The 24549-nt window shown below is 42.3% G+C and overlaps 1 protein-coding gene across 2 annotated transcripts; it reads right to left on the reverse strand.

Moving 5' to 3' along the window:
* Nucleotides 1-11214: 11214 nt before the first annotated feature.
* On the reverse strand, nucleotides 11215-22464 carry LOC115196159 (inositol-3-phosphate synthase 1-A-like). Of its 2 annotated transcripts, none has more exons than XM_029756778.1 (11): nucleotides 22167-22464; nucleotides 15918-16040; nucleotides 15670-15831; nucleotides 14590-14722; nucleotides 14026-14219; nucleotides 13739-13888; nucleotides 13442-13657; nucleotides 13021-13185; nucleotides 12648-12761; nucleotides 12345-12562; nucleotides 11215-12176 (listed from the first exon to the last, which is right to left on the reverse strand). In XM_029756778.1, the coding sequence occupies exons 2-11, from the start codon at nucleotides 16029-16031 to the stop codon at nucleotides 11987-11989; spliced, it is 1656 nt and encodes a 551-aa protein (XP_029612638.1). In that variant the 5' UTR covers nucleotides 16032-16040; nucleotides 22167-22464; the 3' UTR covers nucleotides 11215-11986. The 2 variants fall into 2 exon arrangements, with proteins under 2 accessions (XP_029612638.1, XP_029612639.1); XM_029756779.1 differs by lacking the exon at nucleotides 22167-22464 and adding an exon at nucleotides 16427-16522.
* Nucleotides 22465-24549: the final 2085 nt, after the last annotated feature.

A 24549-nucleotide genomic window follows, 5' to 3' on the forward strand; every position in this document is an offset into this window, starting at 1 on the left:
TTGAACTTCCGGTAGTATTTTCCCATGAATTTCAAAATAAAAGTTTTACTGCTAATGCAAAATATTATAGCGAACATATTAGGCTATATTTTGTCCACAAAAAAAGTACTTGAATAAATCTGATTTACTTTTACTTATCAAGACGAACAGTTTAGGAATAGGATGTAGATCTCAGTATTTTAACCAACCAACCACCAAAGAATAAAGATATGATCAAACATGTCCAATGTTATCCATCATAATAATCATGTACAATAACGGAAACGGAGGCATTCAAATGACATCCATTTAAAAAACAACTTTAATTAAACAAGATATGTACTTTGATGAATTCAGTCAAAAACAGATGTGATATATTTAAATACTGTATTTTAAACAAATAGCAGTTTTGGTGGGCTTTATGTACATATAGACGACAGTGTCCCAAATGTCACAGGGACTGCAGTCTTAAGAAATCACTAAATATTCTGAGTAATACACAGTGGTGTGGGCTAACTGAAGTGTCCTGGAGGGTAGGTCGCTACAAGTGGAAGGTAGTGTCACGCCCTGACCTTAGAGATCCTTTTTATTCTCTATTTTGTTAGGTCAGGGTGTGACTTGGTTGGGTACTCTAGTTTTGTATTTCTATGTTGGCCTGATATGGTTCCCAATCAGAGGCAGCTGTATCTCGTTGTCTCTGATTGGGGATCGTATTTAGGCAGCATTTTCCCACCTGTTGTTTGTGGGATCTTATTTTGAGTCAGTGCATGGTGCACCGCTGTTGTCACGGTTTGTTTGTTTGTTTGTTTGTTTGTTTGTTTGTTTGTTTGTTTGTTTGTTTGTTTGTTTGTTTGTTTTGTTTGTTTTGTTTGTTTGTTTCTTTCTTTTTTTGGGGGGGGTATAAAAGTTTCACAAAAATAAAATGTGGAACTCAGAGCACGCTGCGCCTTGGTCCTTCTCTACACACAATTGTGACAGACGATCCCACCACCAACGGACCAAGCAGCATGCCCAGGAGGAGCAGGGATCCTGGGCCTGGGAGGAAAGCCAGGAGTAGAGGACATCCTGGACTTGGGAGGAAATAATGGCAGGAGACGAAAGCCTGCCATGGAAACAGGCGGAAGCAGCAAAGAAGGAATGTTGACGACGCCAGGGTGCACGACCAGAACGCGAGCCCAAAAGACAGCCCAATTTTGTTGGGGGGGGGGCACATGTAGTGGTCGGCGGTGCCGAGGGGTGAACCAGAGCCAGTCGGGGAGTCGAGTGAGGAACTCGACGAAAGATTCCTGAGAGAGGTGTTGGCGTTGAGAGCGCTGCAGAGCGGGAGTGCTGAGGAGCGTGACACCAGTCCGGTGTCATATGCACCAGTTTCACACATCTGGCCTCCAGTGGCCTCCCCAGTCCTGTGTCTCCTCCATGCACTCGCCCTGAGGTCTGTGTCACCGTTCCAGTACAATGTGTGCCGGTTCTACGCACCGGGTCTCCAGTGCGCCTCCACAGCCCAGTGCGTCCTGTGCCAGCCCCCCGCACTTGCCGTGCGAAGGTGGTCATCTGTCCAGGACGCGTTGTGCCAGCTCGAAGCTCCAGACCTTCAGTGCGCTGCCACGGTCCAGTACATCCTGCACCAGCTCTACGCGCTGTATCTCCGGTGCGCCTCCACAGTCCAGTACGTCCTGTGCCTGCTCCTCACACTCGCCCTGAAGTGCATGTTACCAGTCTGGCGCCACCTGTTCCAGCTCCATGCACCAGGCCTCCAGTGCACCTTCCCAGTCCGGCGCTTCCGGCGCCAGTTCCCAGTCCGGCGCTTCCGGAGCCAGTTCCCAGTCCGGCGCTTCCAGCGCCAGTTCCCAGTCCGGAGCTTCCGGCGACGGCCCACGGTTCGGAGCTGCCACCGAAAATGGCGGCTCCACGAGCGGAGCGGGGTTTATGTCCCGCACCGGAGCCGCCAGCGAGGCTAGATGCCCACCCGGACCCTCCCCTATAGAGTCAGGTTTTGCGGCCAGAGTCCGCACCATTGGGGGGGGGGGGGGGGGGGGGGGGGTACTGTCATGCCCTGACCTTAGAGATCCTTTTTATTCTCTATTTTCTTAGGTCAGGGTGTGACTTGGTTGGGTACTCTAGTTTTGTATTTCTATGTTGGCCTGATATGGTTCCCAATCAGAGGCAGCTGTATCTTGTTGTTTCTGATTGGGGATCATATTTAGCTAGCCTTTTCCCACCTGTTTGTGGGATCTTATTTTGAGTCAGTGCATGTTGCACCTCTGTCATCACGGTTTGTTGGTTGTTTTTATTTTTTTGTTGTTGGTTTTAAGTTTCACTAAAATAAAATGTGGAACTCAGAGCACGCTGCGCCTTGGTCCTTCTCTACACACAATCGTGACAGGTAGAATGTTGTTAGAAAATCTGGTTCTGATGTTTTTCCCTCAACACAGGGGCACTATCAAGTTGTCACCTTCTTGCTTCATCTATAGTGTTGTGTTGTCACAAGTATAAAAAGAGAAGACATTACAAATTATTTCATTTTCAAATATATAAAAACAAGGGGCCCACTGAGTTCAGACCTTGGCGCCTTAACTCATGTATTCATGTTGTGATGTGCGAACACAGAAAAAAATATATATACAGAATGATGACACAATGACAGTTTTCTATTTGTTGTGAAAGCATCTCATGTCAAGTTTACTTTGAAAAAGAAGCAACTGCCACTCTGTTTACTATGAAATGTATTTATAAAGCCCTTCTTACATCAGCTGATATCTCAAAGTGCTGTACAGAAACCCAGCCTAAAACCCCAAACAGCAAGCAATGCAGGTGTAGAAGCACGGTGGCTAGGAGAAACTCCCTAGAAAGGCCAGAACCTTGGAAGAAACCTAGCGAGGAACCAGGCTCTGAGGGGTGGCCAGTCCTCTGCTGGCTGTGCCGGGTGGAGATTATAACAGAACATGGCCAAGATGTTCAAATGTTCATAGATGACACACAGGGTCAAATAATAATAATCACAGTGGTTGTCGAGGATGCAACAGGTCAGCACCGCAGGAGTAAATGTCAGTTGGCGTTTCATAGCCGATCATTCAGAGTATCTCTACTGCTCCTGCTGTCTCTAGAGAGTTGAAAACAGCAGGTCTGGGACACGTAGCACGTCTGGTGAACAGGTCAGGGTTCCATAGACGCAGGCAGAACAGTTGAAATGGAGCAGCAGTACGGCCAGGTAGACTGGGGACAGCAAGGAGTCATCAGGCCAGGTAGTCCTGAGGCATGGTCCTAGGGCTCAGGTCCTCTGAGAGAGAAAGAAAGAAGACAGAAAGAGAGAGAATTAGAGAGAGCATACTTAAATTCACACAGGACACCGGATAAGACGGGAGAAATACTCCAGATATAACAGATTGACCCTAGCCCCCCGACACATAAACTACTGCAGCATAAATACTGGAGACTGAGACAGGAGGGGTCAGGAGACACTGTGGCCCCATCTGACGATACCCTCGGACAGGGCCAGACAGGCAGGATATAACCCCACCCACTTTGCCAAAGCACAGCCCCCACACCACTAGAGGGATATCTTCAACCACCAACTTACCATCCTGAGACAAGGCTGAGTATAGCCAACAAAGATCTCCGCCACGGCACAACCTAAGGGGGGCGCCAACTATAACATTTCTCCCCTGTGTGAATAATCTGATGGTATTTTAAATGGCTATGTAAGGCAAAGCATTTATTGCATATTGGACACCTGTATGATTTCTTCCATGTGTGTATGGTCTTATTAATTCTAAAGCCCTGTGATCGAGTGAAGCATTTTCCACAGTCTATGCAGCAATATAAGGTTTCTCCAATCTGTGAGATATCATGTATGTCTTTAAGTTTAGTTTCTGGTTGATGCATTTTCCACAGTCTTTGCAGCAATATAATTTCTCTCTTGTATGTATCTCTGTATGTTTTTCGCCAAGTCTTCCTTTCTTTCAAAACATTGCCACAGACTTTACAGTAATTTGGTTTCCTTGAGTGCACACTTGAATGTCTGGTTAAGCATACCTTCGTTCTGTGGAATTTGCCACATTTTCATCTATGTGACTGGTTTAATCATATTTGAAATTGCTCACTGTGAAATTTCAGAGTTTCCTAATTCCTACCAGCATGTGAATGTGGCATACGTTGTTCAGTGACAAACGCATCAAGAGCTATAATTTGGTCGTCACTAGCGTCTATGGCCGCAGTCATTAACCCTGCCCATTTCTACAATTTATCTTCTGAAAATGTGATTTAAAACCTAACACTAACCTTTTTTACCTTTATTTTATCAGGGAGTCATACTGAGACCAAGGTCTCTTACAGATGAGCCCTGAATTACATAGAATGCAAGTAGAAAGAAAAACCCGGTCATCAAAAAAACACATTCATCAGGAATACGGTGCTCAGTCAGTTTTCTCAATTGCCCAAGAGGCAACAGAACATACATTTTGAAGATTGTTCCACAAATAAGGTGCAAGAAAGATAAATCAGCTTTTAGTTAACTCAGTTGAGACCAAAATAATTTCCAGAGTTAGCCATACCTGAGACTGGGTGTAGCAACTAGTATGTCTAAAGTTCAGTAATGATGTTAGGTACAGTAGGCCTTTTTGTAAAAGGGCTTTTATAAATGAAAACATAGCAATGTAGCAACCTACATGTGGGCCAACCAACCTTCTGGTAAACAATGCAGTGACGAATACTAAAATTGTCGCCAGTAATAAAGCGCAGTGCGCTATGATAAACTGCATCTAACTGCTTTAATGAAGTGGCAGCTGCGTTCATATATATGATGTCACCATGGTTTTCGACCAATAGGAACAACGACTGAATAATCTGCTTTCTACTTTTTTAGCGATAGGCAGGACATATTTCTATAGAAGAAGCCCATTTTTATAGAGAAGACCATTTTATGCTCAGCTTCTTAACTAACTCCTCAATATGCTTTTTAAAAGACAGCTTTTCATCAATCCAAAAGAAGAGTCGTTTTTATATAGCTAAAGGAGAAGGATTACCATATTTATTGTCTTCAGGAAATTCATTCTAAATCTTTTGATGAAGTGGCCTGGGAAAAAGAATGGGATGGTAAAATCTATTTCAGTCATGAGTTAAGAAATTCTAGAGATGTTATTATCCGATTCAAAAACAATTTGGACCTTCAGGTACCATCTGTTAAATCAGATCCTCAACGAAGATGGATTGCCTTGAATATGCTACTGCATAATGAAGAGTTATGGCTCATAAATTTATATGGACCGAATAATGACAATCCAAGCTTATTTGAAAATATTTATAATAATCAAATTAGTCTCCTTAGAAACAAATAACTCTATTGTAATGGTAGGGGATTCCATTACAAGTACATCAATACACCGTAAAGGCAATCATATTACTTACCAAGTTTCACCCTCTGGCTCTCAAAGACATTCCGAATATTATAGACAATTAAGAATTTATGTATTTTTGGAAGCTTAAAAACCCAGATCTCGTAAAATATACTTGGAGGAGGCTTAATCAATCTAGTCTGATAGATAGATAGATTTTTTTATGGTATCCTTGTATATGGTGCCAGAAGTGAAAAAAGTACGGATTGAGGATCGAATGCGATCCGACCATCATTTTATAGCCCTCCGTGTAACTATGACAGACTTTCCACGAGGACGGGGATATTGGAAATTTAACTAGGGTTTATTGACTGACTACTTTCTTAACAAAAACAAAGGAATAACAGACTTTTTCTTGCACAATACAGGTTCAGTGTAGGCACGTATCGTATGGGATGCCTTTACGTGTGCCCTTAGAGGCCATTCAATTACATTTTCATCCCAAAAACGGTATCCGTCAATGGTGTAAATAAATGTAATACAGAAGCATTGAATAATCCAGACGCAAATCAAAAGGAGTTTGAGGAACTTATTCAGGAAAGATCGGTTTCGTTTATCTAAAAAAACAGCAAATTGGATGGAGAATGGCAAAAAATGCACCAACCTTTCCCTAAACCTTCAATATAGAACTGCTACCAAAAAGAACCGACAATTGTTTTTACAAACATGGAGAAATCCTTCTCACCAACAGAGATTTTGAATGACGTAAAATATTTTAAACAAATGTTATTTTGTCAAGTTTCTTCAACCTCACTTGAGAATACGTTTTGTAATATCCTTCTCCCAAAAAATGATGTTAAACTATCTTCAACACAGTTTTGGTGAAGGCCTAATTACACATGATGAACTATGGTTGGCAATTGATTCCTTTCAGATGAGGAAAACCCCTCGTCTGAAGGCAATCCAATATAGATTTATCAAACTTATGAATTTCTGAAATAATAAATAACGTTTACTTCTGACAACTTTGAATTGCTAAGAGGCTTAAAACAAGGCTGCCCTCTGTCACCATATCTATTTTATTATGGCCATTGAATTGTTAACATTAAATGAATTACATAAAGATTAGGATGTCGTACGAACATGAAGTTCATTTGTAATCGGTATCGGTTTAACTGAAAATAAACGAATCAGTAAAATGATGGGGAAACAGAATTGTTTTTCTTATTAGTCAAGGTCTCCTTGATAACCATTATCCACATTTTACTATAAACTGACCACACTGATCAACACATTGTTAGGAGAGGGAGTCATGGGGTGTCTGTGTGTGGTATTGAGAATTATTTATCTACCTAGACTAGTTCTGACTGCTTCAGATGAAGCGGATCTGTGTGTGTGTGTGTGTCTGTGTGTGTGTGTGTAATGTGGTGCATATGTTCCGTGGTCCTGTGTGTTTGTAGAGCCAGGGTGGTAGGAGTTATGAAAATAACATTACCCAGAATACACCTCTCTCGGGTCATAGGTTGACCCCTTGGGGGATTGTGGGAAGGCCTGGCTGCGGTGGAGAGTGGATCTAGGAGAGGAGAAGTGTGTGTGTATGATGAACCTGACTTAAGATGGGAAGATGTGTTTGTGAGTGATGTCATCGCAACCGTAACTTTAATATTGCAGATAGATTGTGGCTTCTATCAATGTAATTGTCTGTATCATTTCCAATCCCCCATATATTTTTTGAGTAAATGAACTCAGCAAAAAAAGAAACGGACCCTTTTTCAGGACCCTGTCTTTCAAAGATAATTCTTAAAAATCCAAAAGATTTCACAGATATTCATTGTAAAGGGTTTGAACACTGTTTCCCATGCTTGTTCAATGAACCATAAACAATTAAGGGCCTAAAAGTTAAGGGATTAAAGACAAAAGTACCAATGTATGCTATTGACTCAAGTTCTCTTGAGTCCTCAATCTTCAACCTTGAAGGGGCTCATTGAGGACCTGGATAATTTCTCCAGTTTCTCTGGTCTTAAACCCAACTACAGTTGAAATCGGAAGTTTACATACATCTTAGCCAAATACGTTTAAGGTCAGTTTTTCACAATTCCTGACATTTAATCCAAGTAAAAATTCCCTGTCTTAGGTCAGTTAGGATCACTAATTTATTTTAAGAATGTGAAATGTCAGAATAATCGTAGAGAGAATAATTTATTTCAGCTTTTATTTCTTTCATCACATTCCCAGTCGGTCAGAAGTTTACATACACTCAATTAGTACTTGGTAGCATTGCCTTTAAATTGTTTAACTTGGGCCAAACGCTTTGGGGAGCCTTCCACAAGCTTCCCACAATAAGTTGGGTGAATTTTGGCCCATTCCTCCTGACAGAGCTGGTGTAACTGAGTCAGATTTGTAGGCCTCCTTGCTCACACACGCTTTTTCAGTTCTGCCCACAAATGTTCTATAGGATTGAGGTCAGGGCTTTGTGATGGCCACTCCAATACCTTGACTTTGTTGTCCTTAAGCCATTTTGCCACAACTTTGGAAGTATGCTTGGGGTCATTGTCAATTTGGAAGGCCCATTTGCGACCAAGCTTTAACTTCCTGACTGATGTCTTGAGATGTTGCTTCAATATATCCAGATAATATTTCTGCTTCGTGATGCCATTTATTTTGTGAAGTGCACCAGTCCCTCCTACAGCAAAGCACCCCCACAACAGGATGCTGCCACCCCCGTGCTTCACGGTTGGGATGGTGTTCTTCGGCTTGCAAGCCTCCCCATTTTTCCTCCAAACATAACGATGGTCATTATGGCCAAACAGTTCTATTTTTGTTTCATCAGACCAGAGGACATTTCTCCAAAAAGTACGATCTTTGTCCTCATGTGCAGTTGCAAACCGTGGTCTGGCTTTTTTATGGCGGTTTTGGAACAGTGGCTTCTTCATTGCTGAGCGGCCTTTCAGGTTATATCGATATAGGGCTTGTTTTACTGTGGATATAGATACTTTTGTACCTGTTTCCTCCAGCATCTTTATGGAATTTTCCAAGCTGTTTAAAGGCACAGTCAACTTAGTGTATGTAAACTTCTGACCAACTGGAATTGTGATACAGTGAATTATAGTTTAAATAATCTGTCTGTAAACAATTGTTGGAAAAACTACTTGTGTCATGCACAAAGTAGATGTCCTAACCGAGTTGCCAAAACAAACTATAGTTAACAACAAATGTATGGAGTGGTTGAAAAACGAGTTTTAATGACTCTAACCTAAGTGTATGTAAACTTCCGACTTCAACTGTGTATTACGGATTGGGTCTCTAAAAGATGCAAACTTTAAATTGCCATGTGGTCTCCCGATTTTAAATGGGCGGATGGTGACGATCATGTGCTTGATGTAACATATCCTGGAAAAGTTGAGCGATCTTGCAACTATTAACTTCGATCAAAAGCAAAATAGATAGAATCTTGAAACAGTGGAAAGGGAAACACCTATCCATTTAAGGGAAGATTTCCCTGATTAATTCTCTCGTGATATTGCAGTTTACCTATTTATTCCATGGCTCTACCATCTCCAGGAGAATCCTTTTTCAAATCATGGGGGGGAAACATTCACATTATTTGGAATGGCAAACCAGATAAAGTTAAACGAGCATATTTATATAACCAATATGAGTTTGTAGGGATAAAACTATTAAATATTACGGCATTAAACCTCTCTTAAAGCCTCCGTTGTATCTACATCCAAATTGGTTTTCTAGCAAGCTACTAAGAGAGGCCCATCCTGTTTGAGTGGGCTCTTAGCCTTTTTGCATATTAAAACCTTACATTTTCGTTGGATTCACAATGGATCCCTGTTTTAAAGTATCCTCCTTTTTTAAGTATTACAATTTCAACCTCCAGAAAAGGCAAATCTAATATTAATGCAAATAATATGGCTACACTCCAATGTACTGATAGAGGAAAAAAAACTGTTGTCAAAAGGATAGACAGCAGTACAGTATAAAAATTCTAGTCATTTGGGAAGAGGTTTTTGATGTCCCAATACCTTGGCATCGGGTCTATGAACTGACACACAACAATTGACACATCAATCCTTTTGTTTCAATTTAAGCTATTACATAAAATACTTGCTACAAAATAATGCTCAATATATATGGGACATTGAACAGTCAGCCTTGTGCAGACTCTGCCACGAGGAAGCAGAATCACTAGAATATATTTTCTGGTTCTGTCTATTGGTGGCTCACTTTTGCAGTCAGGTCCAGGGATGGTTGTTACAGTGAGGGAAAAAGGTATTTGATCCCCTGCTGATTTTGTACATTTGCCCACTGACAAAGAAATGATCAGTCTATAATTTTAAATATAAAAATCCAGAAAAACGCATGTCAAAAATTTTGTAAATTGATTTGCATTTTAATAAGGGAATTGAGTATTTGACCCCTCTGCAAAACATGACTTAGTACTTGGTGGCAAAACCCTTGTTGGCAATCACAGAGTTCAGACGTTTCTTGTAGTTGGCCACCAGGTTTGCACACATCTCAGGAGGGTTTTTGTCCCACTCCTCTTTGCAGATCTTCTCCAAGTCATTAAGGTTTCGAGGCTGACGTATGGTAACTCGAACCTTCAGCTCCCTCCACAGATTTTCTATGGGATTAAGGTCTGGAGACTGGCTAGGCCACTCCAGGACCTTAATGTGTTTCTTCTTGAGCCACTACTTTGTTGCCATGGCCGTGTGTTTTGGGTCATTGTCATGCTGGAATACCCATCCACGACCCATTTTCAATACCCTGGCTGAGGGAAGGAGGTTCTCACCCAAGATTTGACGGTACATGGCCCCATCCATCGTCCCTTTGATGCGGTGAAGTTGTCCTGTCCCCTTAGCAGAAAAACACCCCCAAAGCATAATGTTTCCACCTCCATGTTTGACGGTGGGGATGGTGTTCTTGGGGTCATAGGCAGCATTCCTCCTCCTCCAAACACGGCGAGTTGAGTTGATGCCAAAGAGCTCCATTTTGGTCTCATCTGACCACAACACTTTCACCCAGTTGTCCTCTGAATCATTCAGATGTTCATTGGCAAACTTCAGACGGGCATGTATATGTGCTTTCTTGAGCAGGGGGACCTTGCGGGCGCTGCAGGATTTCAGTCCTTCACGGCGTAGTGTGTTACCAATTGTTTTCTTGGTGACTATGGTCCCAGCTGCCTTGAGATCATTGACAAGATCCTCCCGTGTAGTTCTGGGCTGATTCCTCACCGTTCTCATGATCATTGCAATTCCATGAGGTGAGATCTTGCATGGAGCCCCAGGCCGAGGGAGATTGACAGTTCTTTTGTGTTTCTTCCATTTGCGAATAATCGCACCAACTGTTGTCACCTTCTCACCGAGCTGCTTGGCGATGGTCTTGTAGCCCATTCCAGCCTTGTGTAGGTCTACGATCTTGTCCCTGACATCCTTGGAGAGCTCTTTGGTCTTGGCCATAGTGGAGAGTTTGGAATCTGATTGATTGCTTCTGTGGACAGGTGTCTTTTATATAGGTAACAAACTGAGATTAGAAGCACTCCCTTTAAGAGTGTGCTCTAATCTCAGCTCGTTACCTGTATAAAAGACACCTGGGAGCCAGAAATCTTTCTGATTGAGATGGGGTCAAATACTTATTTCCCTCATTAAAATGCAAATCAATTTATAACATTTTTGACATGCGTATTTCTGGATTTTTTTGTTGTTATTATGTCTCTCACTGTTCCAATAAACCTACCATTAAAATTATAAACTGATCCTTTCTTTGTCAGTGGGCAAATGTACAAAATCAGCAGGGGATCAAATACTTTTTTCCCTCACTGTATGTCATAATATCAGGGACATGGAAACTGTATTGTTAGGAGATCGTGTTTTTTCAGATCAGTCAATGGGAAATATGATTATACTCTTGGGTAAAGTATTTATTTTTTTGGCAATATCGGTAGAAATGTTACAAGGACTCAAAAGACATAGTAAAATGGAGGGATGTATTGCAAAAGGAAATATAAAAATGGCATTATACCGGGAAAGATGGGTTAATCTGTAGACATTGGAGGGTTGGATTTACTATCAGAATGAATGGTGGATTGGCCGCTGTGGGTGAAAATCCAGCACTTGAAGAAAGGGGAAATTAGCAATACATGTATAATTGTTTAAATACAGGTATCGTAGATGTGAGCGAAAATAGCTGTAAGTAGCAGTATAAGTATTGTTGTCCATTAGTTTACTCCAAGAAGGGTAGGGATGGTAGGGTAACATTGCATTTTACATGTCATTGGAACAAATACAAGAACAGAGTTTGGTTAAGTTGGTATGTATATGAGCAATACGAGTCTAAAACCACAGAATATTAAACTGGTCATCCAAAAGTTACAATGATTTGAGCCAATTTTTCCTACTGTATGCATCTTACACAAATAGGCCAAATAAAACATGATCATCATACAGTATGCTGTATAAAGAGTTTGGATAACTTTCTATGGATCTAATTTAACTGCACTGTATATAAGTATCTGAATATGTAATATTGTGTAACCCCAGGAAGAGTAGCTGCTGCATGTGCAACAGCTAATGGGGATCCTATTAAACTAAACTATGGATGTAATTGTTTCTCTATGGCTGTGGACACTTCTAGAATCTTCCCCGTGATGACAGAGACCTAATCTGCAGCCATTATCCAATCGTTGCCTCTTTCACCACGTGTGCGCAGACACCATTCTGTTGGGAGACGTGGTAACCGGTGCTTAGGACCATCTTGGTAGGCACATTGTCGTAGATACGGTTGTCGTGGCGAGGCAGGAAGCCCCTCTGCAGCTTGTGCTCCAGGTGCATGTGGTTCTGAGGGGGGAGACCAAGGCACGCTCTGAAAGGGAAAAGGGATACCTAGTCAGTTGCAAAACTGAATCCATATAACCACAGAGACCGGTACAACATTATTATTGGACAAGAGACAGGAAGTTCAGTAACAAACATTACGATTGGAGACCACTAAGACAAATCCCTAACAAGACAGGGTGGTATGTGTTCTGACCTCATGATGTTCTCAATGCAGGCTCTCTGTCTGAAGTAGGCATTGACCAGCGGGGCCCCAGGGGGGACGAGGGGAGCTTTACACATGAAGGAGAGGATAGCCAGGACACTGTGGAAGGACTGGAAGGTCTCTGATCCTTGGGGCCGAACACATACACGCTGACACAACTCTGTGAGGAGGACCAGGTCCAGGATGATAGGGCTGGCTAGCAGAGAGTCCTGGAGAGAGACACCTTTGTTAGAAAAATCAGGTTGAGGTGTAGGTGTGTGTGTGTGTGTGTGTGTGTGTGTGTGTGTGTCTCACCTCACAGGTGTTGTGCATTGCGATAGTGTTGGTTCCTCCCATCATGATCTCAGAGGTGTATTCATCCATCGCCCTCTTACTGTCCCCCACATACGGCACATACTTAATCACCACCTACACACACGCACAGCAAGACAACAGAGTCAAGTAATTCTCAAGAAAAACTATGCATACTTTCTGCAACTTAGTAAAAGAAACGCAATGCTATTGATATCTACCAGGTATGAAAAAACACACACATTCAACTCTTAACACAGATCAGGTTTCTCTGTGTTACACACACACACACACACACACACACACACACACACACACACACACACACACACACACACACACACACACACAAACAAAAAAACACCCGCAAACTTACACAGTGGTCAGGTTTCTCCCCTTTGCGGTACAGTATAGGGTTGGAGTTGACCATGTCATCCACCACATTGCTCTTGGAGATCTCCTTGGAGCGGAACTGCTGCGGTGCCGAGAGGTTCATACCATCGTTGTTGCCAAGGTGATTGTAGCTGACAATGGAGGTGGGCTGTCATGGCAACAGACGGCAACACGTTATTGTACAGTCTGGTATTAGCCTAGTGTTTACACACATGAAATTGCCCTTACACCTGGGTACTATCGTTGTAATAACAGTTTTAACATGTTGTATAGTAATTTTTGAATAACTTAGAAATTGTATAATTATGTACTTTGTCATTATACAAGTGGAACGGGGACTGTTCATATAACAGAAGTCCGATTAAAGTGAATGAAACATCAATTGGACTGGGTCGACCTCTCACCTTGATCCCAGCACTGATGAGGAAGTCGACCAGGACTGACTTGATCTTTGTCTGACCAGACTTGAAGTCATCTCCTGCTATGAACACGTTTCTCTCCACAGCCAGCTCTATCGCCCCAGGGACAAACGTGTTCTGGGGAGAACCGTTAATGTAGGCACAGCCCTCCAGGATACTGGCTACGGCAAACAAAGTAGAGGGAGACACCTCCCCACCTGACTGACAGAGACAGAGAGAGAGTGTAAAAGGGAGAGGGAGAGAGTGTAAGAGAGAGAGAGAATAGATCTGTCAGATCTCTACCTGTATGGCAGCCAGGAGATTCTTGGCCGTGTCGTTGACCCCGGCTGTGAGATCACAGAAACGTTCGGTGTTGGCCGTCCACAAAACGATGACCTTGTCCACGCCGCTTGAATGCCGGAAGTCCTGAATGTCTGCTCTGATCTGCTTCACCTGGAGGGAGAGAGAGAAGAATCACTACTCAGACACACAGAGACACATAGGGTCTATGGGGTAAGAGATAAAGGGTTAGGGGACAGGGTGTACGAGGCACACACACACACACACACACTACTTGGGATTGGGCGTACCTGTTCAGCCATGGTCCCTTTCAGAACGTTGTCTGCTCGGCCCGCCTGGTTGGCAGCTATGAATTCTGGGATATAGATGGAGGCTCGGGGTCGGAGGTTACTCATGTGTGGGCGAAGCTTCTCCTGGAGGGACCAATCAAGGACCTCGGCTCTCTCCATCGCACTGCCCAGGTCCATGGATGAGATGTCCCAGCCTGACACAAACTCTCTTTATTTAATTAGTTAGCTAACGTTTTACAAACCTAATGCCTCTTCAAAGAAAACCCGTCAGACAGGCCCAAAACAAGATAGAGGACCAGTTAGACTAGAGGACCAGAGGTGTATACTGTACCTCTGCCTCCGGGGCAGTGCTGAATAATGGTGCTAGATAAACTGATAGAGTTAATCAGGAGGTTAAATAACCAGCCTGGCAGAGAGACATTCCACATGAAGCCTTTTACCTTCTCCTTCTCCACAGTGGCCCATGAAGAACTGACCTAGTGTCAGCATTCCTTCTCTGATTACATATAGACACACACACACCCATAGACAGACAAGCACACATACACACACACACTCCTTTACCATCAAAGACAATATCATTAGGGTGCACCATGGGTAGGAGGTCACAGAACGGAATGTTAATTTCCTTTCCATCTGGCCCCGGCCCTAAACATACAGTTGAGGACTGGAAGAGGGAACCGTAGTAGTTGGCTTTCTGGGAAGGGGGAGGGGGGTTGGAAAGGGGGAGAGGGTAATAAAACAGAGATAAAACAAAAGTATAGAATAATAACAACATATTAAATCAGTGGTATTCAAACTTTTTCTACGGGGACTCCTTTTTTCCAACCAGAATTTCAGCCAACCCCACCCAAAATCTAATGACACAACCTTAATTTACCATTTAAATTTCTTTTTTTTTTAAATTGGGATTTGTACATCAACAAATAACCTTCAATTCACTACATTTTCATCTCTTATCAGAATTAAGAAAACCAATAAATAAATGCACTCAATTATTTTTCAAATTATCTTTCTCAAAAACGTTTTATATTATCCTATACAATAATGTTCACTTTTAAATTGTTTTGGCAAACCCACTGCAATTCCCCCCGGGACCCCAACTTTGAATATCTCTGCATTAAATGGAGAATGATTTGAGCGATTTTTTTCAAACAGGAAAAAAAAACAAAAAAAAACACACATTTGGGGAAGTAATGATGCCCCGAGGCGGCAGGTAGCCTAGTGGTCAGAGCATTGGACTTGTAACTAAAAAGGTTGCAATATCGAATCCCTGAGCTGACAAGGTAGAAAAATCTGTCGTTCTGCCCCCGAAAAAGGCAGTTAACCCACTATTCCTAGGCTGTCATTGAAAATAAGAATTTGTTCTTAACTGACTTGCCTGGTTAAATAAAGGTAAAATAAAAAAATCAATATAAGGTAAAGGACTGCCTGTGTTGTAAACATTAGTGTGTCAGTCAATGTTAAGCCCTTAACACTCCATGAAACCATTGTGTGTGTGTGTGTGTGTGTGTGTGTGTGTGTGTGTGTGTGTGTGTGTGTGTGTGTGTGTGTGTGTGTCTGCATCAGGGGAGAGACATGTCTTTGGAAAATAGGCCAAAACACTGTTACAAAGTAGGCTCAATGAGACACACACCACCTTACCTGTTCTCCAGTTTTGGTTCTCCAGGTGAGTCCCAGTCTGTTGGCCAGGACAGCAGCGGTGACGGTTGTCCCATTGTTTCCTCCCCAGCCAACTAGCATCACCCCCAGCCTGGGGACACGTCGCTCAGTACGGAACTCAAGCTCACTAACGGACGGGGTCACCTGGAGGGGTGGAGACGCGAGAGTAACAGTTAGAAATGAGATCGGTGATGCTGGTGTGTGTGTGTGTGTGTGTGTGTGAGACTTACTGTGAGTGTGTCTCCATCCCTGCGTACAGCAGTAGTATGGTAGCAGTATTGAGCCTCGATGTGTGTATCTGTGTACTTCACATTGGGATTGTTGATACGAATGTTCTCAGTCATGACTGCAGGCTTGAGAGAGAGTGGCACAGAGAGAGGCAGAGAGACAAAAAGAAAGAGTGATAAAGAGTGCAACAGGAGAGTTAGGGGAGATATTAAGACAGAGTTAGCCTAGGGGTTTTTTGGCTTCATTTATTTATTTGAACAACTTAATTTCCAAAAATATAGCAAAAAAATATTAAAATTAGAAAAATAAGTATAGACTGAATAAATTGATAAGGTAGCTAACGATGAAAATAAAAAAAAGTTAGCTAGCTCGCTTAACATTGACAATATGGTCAAACTATCTACATTAACAACTTTAGAGGCTAATTGTCAAAAGCGTATTTGTCATCTTTTGGTTAAAAAGATTAAACGTCTGTGGTGAAACATCACAACATTTTCTCCGAGATTCTCACTTGAATTACGACTTGGAGGGTTGTTCAAGTGAAACGTCTCAGTCGGAACTCCGCACTTTCGATAGTGATACGCCACAAGCCACGACTGTAAAGTTAGCAGCAGTAGCGTTTAGCAACAATAGTCAAATCAGCGGTTCGCCTTCAAAATAAAAGTCCTGCATTGAAACTGATGCAAACTGATAAATAGTGGAATCATGCCACAAGTGGACTGGATAATGGTGAACATGGTTGGAATGTCGTTATCATTTCAACAAAAGACAATAATGAATTAATTTTAGAATATACAGCAAAATCTGTTGAAATCACACGGTGGATGTAGGCCCAATAGACTTCAGAATTGCATTGGGCTTCAAATCAAATTTTATTTGTCACATGCGCCGAATTGAACAGGTGTAGGTAAACCTTACAGTGAAAAGCTTACTTACAAGCCCTTAACCAACAATGCAGTTTTAAGAAAATACCTTTAAAAAAAGTAAGAGATAAGCATAACAAATATTTAGACAACACTGTAAATAACAATATCGGGCTATATACAGGGGGTACCGATACAGAGTCAATGTGCGAAGGCACCAGTGTCGAGGTGATTATGTACATGTAGGTAGAGTTAAAGTATCTACGCGTAGATAACAGAGTAGCAGCAGCGTGGGGGGAGGGGGGGGGCAATAGTCTGGGTAGCCCTTTGATTAGCTCTTCAGGAGTCTTATGGCTTGGGGGTAGAAGATGTTTAGAAGCCTCTTGGACCTAGACTTGGCGCTCCAGTACTGCTTGCCGTGCAGTAGCAGAGAGAACAGTCTATGACTAGGGTGGCTGGAGTCTTTGCCAATTTTTAGGGCCTTCCTCTGACACCTCCTGGTATAGAGGTCCTGGATGGCAGGAAGCTTGGCCCCGGTGATGTACTGGGCCGTACGCACTACCCTCTGTAGTGCTTTGCAGTCAGAGGCCGAGCAGTTGCCATACCAGGCAGGGAGGCAACCCGTCAGGATGCTCTCGAAGGTGCAGCTGTAAAACCTTTTGAGGATCTAAGGACTCATGCCAAATCTTTTCAGTCTCCGAAGGGGGAATAGGTTTTGTCGTGCACATTCACGACTGTCTTGGTGTACTGATACCATCTTAGTTTGTTGGTGATGTGGACGCCAAGGAACTTTAAGCTCTCAACCTGCTCCACTACAGCCCCGTCAATGAGAATGGGGGCGTGCTCGTTCCTCCTTTTCCTGCAGTCCACAATCATCTCCTTTGTCTTGATCACGTTGAGGGAGAGGTTGTTGTCCTTGCACCACATGGTCAGGTCTTTGACCTCCTTCCTATAGGCTGTCTCATCGGTCGGTGATCAGGCCTACCACTGTTGTGTCATCGGCAAACTTGATGATGGTGTTGGAGTCGTGCCTGGCCGTGCAGTCATGAGTGAAAAGGGAGTACAGGAAGGGACTGAGCACGCACGCGAGGGGCCCCCGTGTTGAGGATCAGCGTGGTGGATGTGTTGTTACCTATCCTTACCACCTGGGGGCGGTCCGTCAGGAAGTCCAGGATCCAGTTGCAGAGGGAGGTGTTTAGTCCCAGGGTCCATAGCTTATTGATGAGCTTTGAGGGCACTATTGTGTTGAACGCTGAGCTGTAGTTAATGAATAGCATTCTCACATAGATGTTCCTTTCGTCCAAGTGGGAAAGGGCAGTGTGGAGTGCAATAGAGACTGCATCATCTGTGGAACTGTTGGTGCGGTATGCAAATTGGAGTGGGTCTAGGGTTTCTGGGATGATGGTGTTGATGTGAGAGTTTTTGGCCCTACTTACTGTATATTAGAAACGGCTGTCTAAATTGTTAAAAATACAATTCTGACAAATGTAACAGACAATGGATGAAGATATCATAAAACTTTGTAGCCTACTGGCACAAACAAATAATGAGTGTAGATCGGGCATTTTGGTTGAAATTCAGGTATTCAAGTTTTTGTCCGAACACTGTCAAAATTGTCAAATTCCCTTTATAATCACTTTTTTCCCTGCCTGGCTCTAGATTACACCTATCTATAGCCTACATAAGTCTCATCAAGAGGTTCAGATCTCTTGGCCTAACGGTTAAAGCGGTTGTTTGACAGTCGGGGTGAAGTTGGAGTCCGATGTGGGATGGCGCCCTCGCAGAGGCATGTACACTTGACCAACTGGGTACATACATCAGTTCAATGTCTATTTTTGATTAACATTTGGTTGAGTTGTCAACTAACATGAAATCACCAGAACATTTCACATGACATTGGATTTAGGTTAAAAAAATTAAAAGGGGGTGAAAAGAAATTCTCTTATATTGATGCCTATTTGCAAATGCAATCCAATCCAGTTTTCCACATTGATTCAACAACATAACATTTCTTTTTGTTGAAATGACATGGATTTTTTTTGTTGATTCAACCAGTTTTTGCCCAGTGGGGAGGAACTTCGTTTAGAGCATTGGTTCCCCACCAGGGGTACTTGGCTTTTCCACAGGGGGTACTTGAGAAGACTCGAGACCATAGGCATACTGGTCAAATGCATATGAGGGGCTACTCCGGGCAGAGCAAAATTCAGTTGGTGGTTTGGAAACCGAGAACGGTTGGGAACCACTGGTATAGGGAACCACTGGTATAGAGAGGCGTGGGGACAGCTCTCCGGAAGGAAATATTATAGCAACCTTAACCAATACCTAGGCATCTTGTCAAGAGGTTCGGATCTCTTGGCGTAGCGGTTTAAAGGTATTGGCCTGATAGTCGCTGGGCCAGGGTTCTATTGCAGGTTTGGGCTACCCCCAGGGGCGGGGACACGACCCCCCCATCCTGGGAATAATATGATTTGTCTCCCCCCAATATATCACTGAAACATAACTATGTAATTTAAATAATATTAATAATACGCAATGAAAGCAATTGTGCTGATTATAGACACTTATAGCGCGTTTTTAAGTTTCAAAAGATTGCGACCCCCCCCCACCCTTTGCCTCACAATGGTTTGATCCACTGCCAGTTCCTTAGTTGGCAAGGTAACAGAGGGGTCGTATCCACTGTCTGAAAGGCACTCAATGAACGTAACTGACGTGAGGTTAATCCAGTCAATCGCGCACACACACTAGCTGAATATGCAGAGCTAGCGGGCAAATATTAACTATTAAGCTAGCTAGTAATTATTCCATTTATGTGGCCTCGTCAAAGATGGAATCTTTGCTATCGTCAATTTATTCCAAGATCAGCATGCAGATGATGTAAGTTAGTGCTTCAAAGTCCCTGTGATAAGGTTAGCGATAAACTGAAGTCCAAACTGAACTACACTCTTCTACCATTGTCTTAAATATATTTAATGGTCTCGTTGCAAAAGCTAAATTGTCGCAAGGGAACTTTTATTTATTTATTTTATTTCACCTTTATTTAACCCGGGTAGCAAAGATTATAGCAAACACCACTGAAACGGAATTGGTGCTCGCTAGCTTTGCAAATTCAGCTATTGTTGGAAGCCAGCCAATATGAAACAAACTATTAAAATTACAAAAGGTTGCAGCATATGTTGTGTAAATGGTGAACTCATACAGCTGTCAACTCTTGTCATTTTAATCCGTTTCACATTTGCTAGCTACCTTTTAGATCGAAGCCCAAATAGAATGATAGAAGATGATAGAAGCCCATCTCCTACTGTAAATAACCTACACACTGTGTGTGTGCGTAGCCAGCCAGCCAGGTAGAAAAATGGCAGAAAAATAAAAGACGGACATCAGAGTATTTTTCAGTACACCAAAACGCAAAGTAAGAACCCTAGTAGCCTAATATCTCAAAGACTAGTTGATAAAATGTTCATAAGAAAGAAATGAAATTCTAATGGAAATGTTTCACAATGATGTCATTAGGCAGAGCAGGCAACAGATGGCACACAGACAGCAGAGTTGGGGACAGATAAGCAGGGACAGACTGGCAGAGACAGGGAGTCTCAGGTAAGTTTGTTGAGTCTTTGTTTGGCAACATTATGAAAGGTTCTCAATTTTTTTTGACTTGTAAAATAGGAATGTAGCGGGTTTCTTATGCACCACAGGAGAACCAAGAAATGAAGAGCGACACCACGGCTGTCTTTAAGGCTTTTATGTTGATCTGCAATAGTATTGTGAAAAGACAGGACAGGAACACATCAGTCTCCAATGCACCACCTGACAAGTTGTTCTACACAGGAGCATGAAGAAAGGTAAAACACATATCCTGTCTCACATCCCCAATACATTGCTAGGTGCTTTCAGTGTTGATAGTAGCAAAATACAACAACTCATGTACAAAACCACTGCAACACAAACAAGTTACAACGTAAAATCGCCTTAGAGGGCAAAAACTACATCCCCCATAATGCAACACCATCACTAGTCAGCAGCTCAGCTAGCCGTCTGCATCACAGAAAGAAAGTCATGCTAGCTAGCAACACTTTTAGCACTCTGTAACTATATTAATAACAACAATAAAACTCTGAAAGTTACGTGTTACGATAGTCTCACATCCCCTTATAACAATATCTACAGCATTAACCTTGGGACGTTTTATTTATTTCACGTTACGGACTTCTACAAAGGAGTAATCTGCAACCCGTACCTTTCTCTCTCAGTGTTTTCTCAGACTGAGGAGAGTGATAGCTATGGGTAGTACCAGGGTGTTAGTAGGTGACGTAAGCACCCAGATAAAATAAAATACATTTAATGAAACAAAACCTGAAGATGTTAACATCATTCAGCTACTGTAGCTGCCTACCTAACATCAACAGGCATCACCAGTAGCGCAACAATTAAAATTAGAAACCAAAAGTAAAGTTCCTGGCGATCTGACCCTTCTGTCTGAACTTGGAATATTCCTGTTTGCGGGCTTTTGGCCAATGACCCTCAACCTGATTGTTCTGTTCTGCATTGTGTACTATTCTAATAATTTGAAGTTTGCTGGAATAACCATTTTTAACTCTACTACAGGAACATAATTGGAAAATGCCATGGATACCCCCACTGTCAACTTAAACTGGTGACTGAACTAAGATTTGTTAAAGGCAATGGTATTGCTGTTGTGATTAGTTGTGTAGTTTTGGGTACCCGTAGTTAGGAGTACAGCAAGCACCTTATTTCTTTGGTTCCTCAATATACATTTACCATATTACAATGTAGACTATGTGTTACAGCACTACTTTTGGTGTCCCCCTCAGGAATTGCTCTTGAGAAAATGTCATGTAATTGTCCCCTCCAAAGTTGATATCAGATTTTCGCCCCTGGCTACCCCCAAAATCGCCTGAGATGCAAAAAAAACATCGTATTGCTTTGAGTCTATTTCAGACATTACTGGAGTGTGTTTGACAGGTCATTACTAAACGTTAACGGGGAAAAACGAATGACACAAGCAAGATTGGGTTCGAGTCGCCAGCGTAAAATGAAAGCAATCGATCCAGTGACAATAGGCTACAGGAAACACAAAGGAAATTGATGGCTGAAAAGGAGAAATCCTCAGCTGGTCAGACTCGACAAGCGAGTTGATCCTTATACACTGTACAGCATTACCGTTAGATTGTGAATGCATGACATGGAGTTTCAGGCAAATCGGTGACTCCTACTGTAGCCTACAAAACAACACAATTCTGAAGAGTAGCCTATGTATGCACAGATATTAGCATCGTAGCTCCTATTACGGAACTTTGACAGTGGAAATTCACTTCAGTAGTAAAAAAAAAGCCTAGTACGCACTTAAACTACGCACTTTAGTCTACTTACCGTGGAATACGTTGGAGTCAGGAGATGGAACTTTCTCTTCTAAACAACAGTGGTAGGTTACGGACGGTTCTTCGTTGATTTGATAGCTTGCTTGTTTAGATTTGTCTGTTATATTTCATCTAATAGCCTAGTAAATCGCTCGTTCTCATGCGCAGCCCGACCTCTTCAATTCGTCAAGTGAGCCGAAGTGAAATGAAGATATGATGTTCCAATATTCCCATTGCAAGTGCAGGAGAATATCCCTTAGAGCCCCGTTCATTTATAGATAGTTTAGTGGTAGAGCCGGAATGGCTACCTGTAGGCAGAGGAGTGTCTATGCAAAATCCCCGATATTTACATACACAGTTGAAGTCGGAAGTTTACATACATTTTAGCCAAGTACATTTAAACTCAGTTTTTCACAATTCCTGACATTTAATCCTCGAAAAAAAATCCTTGTCTTAGGTCAGTTAGGATCCCCGCTTTATTTTAAGAATGTGAAATGTCAGAATAATAGTAGAGAGAATGATTTATTTCAGCTTTTATTTCTTTCATCACATTTCCAGTGGGTCAGAAGTTTACATACACTCAATTAGTATTTGGTCGCATTGCCTTTACATTTTTTAACTTGTGGCAAACGTTTCGGATAGCCTTCCACAAGCATCCCCCAATAAGTTGGGTGAATTTTGTCCCATTCCTCCTGACAGAGCTGGTGTAACTGAGTCAGGTTTGTAGGCCTCCTTGCTCGCACACGCTTTTTCAGTTCTGCCCACAAATGTTCTATAGGATTGAGGTCAGGGCTTTGTAATGGCCACTCCAATACCTTGACTTGGTTGTCCTTAAGCCATTTTGCCACAACTTTGGAAGTATGCTTGGGGTCATTGTTCATTTGGAAGACCCATTTGCGATCAAGCTTTAACTTCCTGACTGATAATTTCCCCCCCTCATGATGCCATCTATTTTGTGAAGTACACCAGTCCCTCCTGCAGCAAAGCACCCCCACAACATGATGATAACTTTCAGTAAAAGAATATGCAAAAATAGAGAAAATCAGAAAGGCGGAAAATATTTTTCCACGGCACTGTATATCCTGATGCCTAGTCACCTTACCCCTATGCATATCTACCTCTATCACTCCAGCACATTGTAAATATGGTACTGGAACTGACTGACCCTGTATATATGTAGTATGCTTACTTACTTTCTAGTGTTCTTATTTCTATTTCTTGTGGTTTTTTTGTACTACCTTATGTTATTTTTAGTATTACATTGCTATTGATTACTGCATTGTTGGGTTTAGAGCTTGCAAGAAAGACATTTCACTGTACTTGCACACGTGACATTAAAACTTGAAACATTGTAGACCAGTCTCCTGGTGTAGCGTTCCATTACACTATAGTGTGTTTTTTTTAAACTTAGCCTATAGACTTTGAGATATTTATGTATTTTATGACATTAAAGAGTTGTGGTATGGTATGTATGCCTCTCCCTAATGTCAATATGCTTTTTCTACTGCTGTTTAGGTTAGTTATTATTGTTTTATTTCCCTATAGAGCCCACAGCCCTGCCCAACATGCCTTAGATAGCTCTTTTGTCCCACCCCCCACACATGCTGAGACCTCACCTGGCTTAACTGGTGCCTCCAGAGACACAAACGCTCTCATTGTCACTCAATGCCTAGGTTTACCTCAACTGTACTCACATCCTACCATACCCTTGTCTGTACATTATGCCCTGAATCTAATCTACCATGCCCAGAAATCTGCTCCTTTTATTCTCTGTTCCCAACGCACTAGACAACCAGTTCTTATAGCTTTTAGCCATACCCTTATCCTACTCCTCCTCTGTTCCTGTAGAGGTTAATCCAGGTCCTGTAACCTCCAGCATCACACCTATTCCCCAGCTCTCATTTGTTTACTTCTGTAACCGTAAAAGCCTTGGTTTCATACCTCATTAAAATTCAAATCAATTTAGAACAATTTTGACATGCGTTTTTCTGGATTTTTTTGTTGTTATTCTGTCTCTCACTGTTCAAATAAACCTACCATTAAAATTATAGACTGATCATTTCTTTGTCAGTGGGCAAACATACAAAATCAGCAGGGGATCAAATACTTTTTTCCCCTCACTGTATAGCCCTTGGTTCACCCCAGACTTGACTGCCCTTGACCAGCACAAAAACATCCTGTGGCGTAATGCATTAGCATCAAATAGCCCCTGCGATATGCAACTTTTCAGGGAAGTCAGGAACCAATATACACAGTCAGTTAGGAAAGCTAAGGCTAGCCTTTTCAAACAGAAATTTGCATCCTGTAGCACTAATTACAAACGGTTTTGGGACACTGTAAAGTCCATGGAGATTAAGAGCACCTCCTCCCAGCTACTAGGAAACACTGTCACCACC

Source organism: Salmo trutta, chromosome 6 (assembly GCF_901001165.1).
Source record: "Salmo trutta chromosome 6, fSalTru1.1, whole genome shotgun sequence".
Taxonomy (NCBI): domain Eukaryota; kingdom Metazoa; phylum Chordata; class Actinopteri; order Salmoniformes; family Salmonidae; genus Salmo; species Salmo trutta.